Genomic DNA, 6,319 nt, shown 5'->3' on the forward strand with positions numbered 1-6,319 from the left:
CAGCTCCTCCCCCGGAAGCCCACGGCCGGGAAGGCTTTGCTTTCAGACCCGCTCCTGCGGGGAGGACAGGCGGAGCAGCAGCCGGGGCGGACGGCCGGGATCTGACAACGATGTCTACAGCCACCTGCTGGAAACACCGGTGGTTCCCCTGTGTGTCCTCCAGGGTCCAGGGCTTTGGAATGGGGGGCGCTGGGGAGATTTACAAACCACTCAGCCCCTAACCCATGGTCTGGCCCAGGCCCGGGCTGCGTCCAGCACGTGGGAGACACCCGCTCCACTGGGCACCCGGGTGGGTGGTGACGAGGCCGAGCAGGCCCTGGGACACAGGACGTTCCCGTGGGTGGACACAGTGAGCTGCTCTCCCTCCCCCAGGCAGGCACCGGGCTGGGCAGGGCTCGAGAACGTGGGCAGAAGGACTGGCCAGCCCTGGTGGTCAGGCCAGCAGGGAAGTGACACAGGGTCGGAGGAGGTTGGGGTAGAGCTTCGGGGTGCCTTCTCCTGGGTTTCTCTCTGGGTGTCATGTCCCTCTCGGGCCAGAGCCTCGAGAACCAGCCAGGCCACCTGCATGTCCCTGTCTGAGCGGTGGACAGCATCCTGTTGAGGGGTCTCAGTGTGTGTCTCCCCAAAAGACCCTGAGACAAGGAATTGGACTCAAATTGTTTATTTGGGTGACATGTGTATCCCCCAAAAGACATGCTCCAGTCCTAACCCCAGCCCCACAAACGTGAACCCCGTGGTAAAGGGGAGCTTTGAAGACGAGGCCGAGCTGGACCCAGTGGAGCCTTATCCGCTGCAGCCGCCATCCCGTGGAAAGAGGGTCGGGGCCACCGGAGGAGCCGGGCAGAGATGACATCCAGGTGGCAGAGGCAGCTGAGTTCTGGGGTACCCACGAGCGGCACTGGAGCCCACAGTTTCCAGGGCCCAGCCCTGCTGACTCCCCCAGATCCCTGAGACAGCGAGGTCCTGCTGTCAAGCTGACCGGTGTGAGCTGCTCTGTCACAGCGGCCCCCGCGGCCTGGGACAGGTGGTGGTGCAGGAAGCAGGAGACAGGAAGAGAAGGCAGAGGACAAGAGGCCAATAAAGCACCGTTCAGCAGCAGCTGGCCCGTGGGGCGCAGTGTCACCGAGGCCTGTGAGGGCAGGGGGTGGTCTGGAGGTCGCCCCCGAGGGTCGGCAGGCACAGCTGCCCCCCGCTTCCGTGATGGGGAGCGCCCAGGGCGGTTAGACTCCTGGCTCCCAGCCCACCCTCCGGCTGCCAACAGGCCCCATTGTCCATGCAGGAGAGGCCCCGGCATCTGCAGAAACCTGGAAACCACCCCACGGGGCAGCCGGAGCGGGCATCAGCAGCACCTGCTACAAGGAGGGCCCTCGGGGGCCTTGGGGGAAGCAGCACCCACCGTTGAGAAGTGACAGCAGGGCCCAGGGTCCCCCAGTGAGGCCGGCAGGTGACACAGCCGGGGCTGCACCCACCTCCCCAGGCCAGCGCAGGCCTGGACGCAGCCCCAGGGGACCGGGAGGGTGCAGGAGGTCAGACGCACCCGCAAACTGGCGGGGCCCAGCCGAAGCCACGTGCCTGCCCGAGCTCCCGCGCCCCCTCTCCACCGACACAGACAATCCCGGCGACCCCGCAGACCCCCACCTGGGTGTAACTGACCCTGGTGGCCACAGACCCCTGCCCGCCGGTGCAGCACCCAGGACCAGGCTCTGTCCCCAGCCGCACCCACCGCCCAGATCCCGGGTGCCAGGGGCGTGGGCTCTCAGAAACCCTCCAGGCAGGGAGGAACCCCCCTCAGACCCAGCAGCCGCACCCACCACGGGGAGCCGGGAACCCCGCGGGGCCTCACGTCCTCCCCACCCCACCTCCCACCCCCCACCTCCCAGCAGGCAACCTTGGGTCGCCCAGGGCAGCGCTGCGAGGGACCCCAACAGACAGGCCGAGTCTCGGGGATGCTGAAGCCGTTTATGGAGAATCAGGAGGGGGTGGAGGCTGGGGGATGAGAAGGGGACGGGAAGCCGGGGGCTCCTTTCCCCTGTGGGGGGACGTGCTCCTGGGGGTGTTCCGGGGCAGCCACGGTGACGGTGATGGGTGACCTCGCCCCTGGGAAAGAGGGGAAGTCAGTGGGGTGGGGGGTGGGGGGAGTGGGGGGGGTGCCATCAGTGGAACAGTGGGGGCGGGGGAGGAACAGATGCGGGACCCTCCGGGCTGCCACCCCCATCGGGGCAGACACAGGAGGGTCTCCCGGCCCCATGGCCCACGTGGGAAGGGGTGACAGGGGTGACTGCGGCCAATGGGGGCTCATAATGGCAGAACAGGGGTCTGCTCCGATCCCAGCCCTGCGGACACCTGGGCAGGTGGCCTCAGGTGCCCGAACGACCCGGCCCCCAGGAAACACAAAGCAGCAGGTGCACGGCTGCCAGGTTTCCGAATCCTCTAAGCAAGGCCCGGGCAGGGCCAGCCCCCGCACCCTGACACTTGGGGGGAGGACAGTGGGGCCACCAGGTGTCCTCTTGTCCCCTTGAGCCGACACTCCGGCTTTCTCACGCGTCCTCCGAAAGCGCCCACTTACCCTAACTGTCCCTTGGGGTGCAGGTTTCTGTAGCAAGAAGGAAACACATCGGATTCAGGAGACCCCTGGGACTCGGTCGGGCCCGGGACCCTCCACCGCCGTCCCCACCCTGGAAAGACGGAGGGGACCCCCCTGCGGCCCCAGCCTGGAGGGTGCTGGGAGCCCAGCGCCTCCGTCTCCTCACCCGTTTGCTCCGGGAGGAAGATGCTCTCCGGGTCGAGGCCTCTGCCTTCCACGACCTCCCTAAACTCTCCCAGGGCCTCCGGGTTGTTTTCCGGGTCTCTCCCTGTGGGCGAGATCAGGACGGGATGTGTCTGGGAAGCTGTCTGGAGAAACGGGGAGCCCCTGGGCTGGGGGACCTAGTGGGGGCTGCAGCCAGGGGGCCTGGGGGGTGCTTGATAGGAAAGCAGAAGGGGGGGCTCTGAACGTCCGGGGAACTGGAGGGAAAACAGAAAACGCTCCACGTTAGACACGGCCGCACGTCCCCCTGGGACTGAGCCCAGCCACGGAGGAAGCACGTCTCCCCTTTGGGGGCCCCAGAGAGCCTACCTGTCCCCACCAGGGCACCGCCTTCAGGTAGGAGGGGCTCTGCACCCCACTGTGCACTCGGGCCCCCTGCCAGGAATTAAAGCCCTGGCGCGGGCCCCCCACCGTCACACGCCCTTCCTCTCCCCTGCTGGAGCCCCCGGGGTTGCCTGTTGCAGGGGGGCTGCGAGGAACCCCCTCCAGTGAGTGGTCGGGGCCGTCCAGGGGCATTCTGGACACTGCACCCTCAGCCGTCCTCTGGCCCTCCCTGCGTTCCCACCGCAGAGACCCACGGGCTGGGGGTCCCGAGTCCTGGGCTCCAGGAAATGCAGGTGGGTTCCTGGGTCCCAGCGGAGGGGAGGCGGGAGGCAAAGGGAGAAAGGACTGGGAAGAGGTCTGAGGCCCGGGGATGGCGAGACTCACCCAGGAGCTTCCCCATCCGGACCTGCTCCCCGTCGAGCTCGCCTTCGCAGTAGACGATGTAGTGGCCCCGCGCCCGCGCCTCCTGGAGGTGCACCACCCGCCGGCCCCCGTCTGCGGGAGACCGTCCCGGCCTAGCCTCGCAGTCCCTCCAGGAGGGGTCCGTGGAGCTCACCCGGGGCACAGCCTGGCAAGCACCTCAGGCCACCACGCCTCTCAAGTGCCCGAGCCCCCGGCCCCGGGGACCCCACTTTCCAAGGACCCAGCATGTTGTGAGCAGCCCTTCCGGGGAGAAGCCCCCAGCCCGAGCCAGCAAGCCTCACGGGGGACCCTCAGGCCACAAGACTGGCAGGGGTGGGAGCTGGGGCTGCTTGGTCACGTGGGATCTGCCCCTTGCCCCCTGCCCTGGGCACAGCCCTGACCCTCAAGGGCCACACTGGGAGCACAGTCCCTCCTGGGGACAAACCCACCAAAGCTGGTGCTTGCTTCTTTAAGGCAGTTTGGCCAGCAAGAGGGGAGGTGGGCATTTACAGCACCCAGAAAGGAGGGGCTGCCCTGGAAGGGGTCGGCTGCCTGCCCGCTTTCCGGCTGGGATCCCGGGACTCACAGATGCTGTATTTGCCGGGCTCATCCATCTTCTCCAGGACCACTTTCAGCTCCTGGCACTGACCATCCGTCCTGGGGGAAAGAAGCCCCTTGGGAAACGCAGCCGGGCCTCCCACCCCAGCCCCTCGGAGCAGCCGCGGGTGCTCGCTCGCCTCTGGTGCTCCTCGGCATCCCGGCGTCATCGGGGCACCAGGGCAGCCTTCAACCCAACCTCCCTCGCCCCCAGGGGTCCAGCCCCTGTGCCCAGACCCCTCCCAGCCCGGCCCTTTCCCTTCCAGAGTTGCCCAGGACAAGCCCCACACCCACTGCCATCTGGGCCCACGAGGGCAAGGTCGAGTCAGGGGCTTTTGGAAAAAGCAGATGGCACTGGGCAAAAGGACCAGAGCACGGGCACCGCCGTGCCGCACAGGTGTGTGTGCGCTACATAGTACATAGGTGTGTGTGCCACACAGGTGTGTGTGTGCTACATAGTACATAGGTGTGTGTGCCGCACAGTTGTGTTTGCTGCACGATGCAGGACACCTGGTGGGAACTGCAGAGGTACAAGCTGCCCAGGTGGGCAGCTGCACAGGTGTGAGTGCACCAATGGGAGCTGCACAGGTGGCTGACACATGGGGGCTTCGAGGGGTCTTCCTGGTGCCTTATGCCCCCTCATGCAAACCCTATCCCTGTGGGTCTCTGTCAGGGGATGTGCATGGGGTGATAGGCAGGACCCAGGACCACCACCCCCCCCACCAATCTCGGACTCCATTTCTTTCCCAGGGGCCCAGTCACACCCCTGCAGCCCACGGGGTGCCCTCCCCAGCTCGAGGGTATTGCAGGAGGGGTTACAGAGGGGCTCTGGGGCCGGCCCCCACCCTGCCCACCCAGAGCAGGCACTCACAGCGTGGCGGTTTTCAGCTCAAGGTCACCCTCATCCAGGGCTGTGATGGTCAAGGGGGTCACTGACTCTGGCTTCTTTTCGGAGACCCTGTCCCTTACCATGGCCTTCAGGTATCACTGCCCCGACACCTGGAGACAGGTGCTCCCCGTCAGGGCTCAGGAGAAAGCTCCGGCAGCCCCCAAGAGGGCCCCTCCCCACACTGCCTGAACAGCCCACCCCGAGGCTGGAGATGGCCCCCCACCCCCTGCAAGCCAGCCCAGACGCCCTGACCGGGCCCACCCCAAGTGCCCTGACCACGGGAAATGACCCCACCTCGCACTCCTGGGACCCCGGGCCCAGCTGGCTCCCTCCTGCCCTGTCTGACCGCCCCTCAGGGGCAGGGCAGGACCCTGCGGGGTTGAGGGCCTGACCCTAGACAAGGTCTCCTCAGGCGGGGGCAGGGGTGGGGTCTCCAACCAGAAGTCACAGCCCCCCGCTGCCCACTCCAGCCCAGCCCACCCCATCCCAGCCGCACATCCGGCTCCTCCTGGGGGAAGGCCAGGGGGTCCTGTGCCCGCAGAGCCGCCACCAGGCCAAGGCCAAGGGTCAGGAGCAGGGGCTGCATCTCCGGGGTTTGCTCTGGCTGGGGCCGGGGCTGAGCCGGCTCCTCGCGCTGCTGCCTTTATAGCCCATGGCCTGGGGTCCCGGGAGCTTGGCAGCGGCGCTGGCCAAGCTGTGAGGTGGCCAGTTCTCCAGTGGAGCAGATAAAATGTCATTGTTGGACGTTGCTGAATACCAGCTCGTGAAATCCCCACATGCCCAAATCCTTCCAAGTCTTCAGTTTCCAGAGGAGCCAACTCACAGACTAGCTTATCTGGGTTTGGGGGGGAGGCACGGCGGGAAACGCTCACTGGGGTGCACACCCTCCACCCCGTCCCCTGGCCCCCTGGCCGGGCAGTGCTGAAGGGGCCGTGCACCCGCTGCAGAAGGGACGTGCTGTGTCCCTGGCGGGCCACTGACCACAGCTACTCTCAGAGTCGTCGTCGAAAGAAGGACAAAGCTCCCACAGAGAAGGGGAGCCGAGAGGTTGTGGCAGCCGAGCACGTCCAAGGCTCGCTGAGGCCAGCCGGGCCCGTCCCCCACCTCCGTCTGGGGACAGCCTCACAGAGCAGCAGCTCTGGGAAGTCCCTTAGCCCCTCACCCCGACGACGCCCCCCACTCACCTCTGACCCTACTCCCCTCCCCACGGGCTCTCCCGACCCCTCCTCGTTACCTGCCTTTGCCCGAGTCAGCGTCCAGGGGTCTCGGGGCCTCTCGTCGAGTGGCCGTGGTCAGCCCCG

At 66.9% G+C, this 6,319-nt stretch overlaps 1 protein-coding gene across 1 annotated transcript; it reads right to left on the reverse strand.

The window, feature by feature from the left end:
- Positions 1-2,153: 2,153 nt before the first annotated feature.
- On the reverse strand, positions 2,154-5,604 carry LOC119545399 (lipocalin-1-like). The gene is given in 6 exon segments (XM_037850869.1): positions 2,154-2,278; positions 2,751-2,852; positions 3,515-3,625; positions 4,119-4,189; positions 5,001-5,128; positions 5,515-5,604. Coding segments are annotated over 6 exon segments (627 nt in total).
- Positions 5,605-6,319: the final 715 nt, after the last annotated feature.

This window comes from Choloepus didactylus, chromosome 10 (assembly GCF_015220235.1).
Source record: "Choloepus didactylus isolate mChoDid1 chromosome 10, mChoDid1.pri, whole genome shotgun sequence".
Lineage (NCBI taxonomy): Eukaryota > Metazoa > Chordata > Mammalia > Pilosa > Megalonychidae > Choloepus > Choloepus didactylus.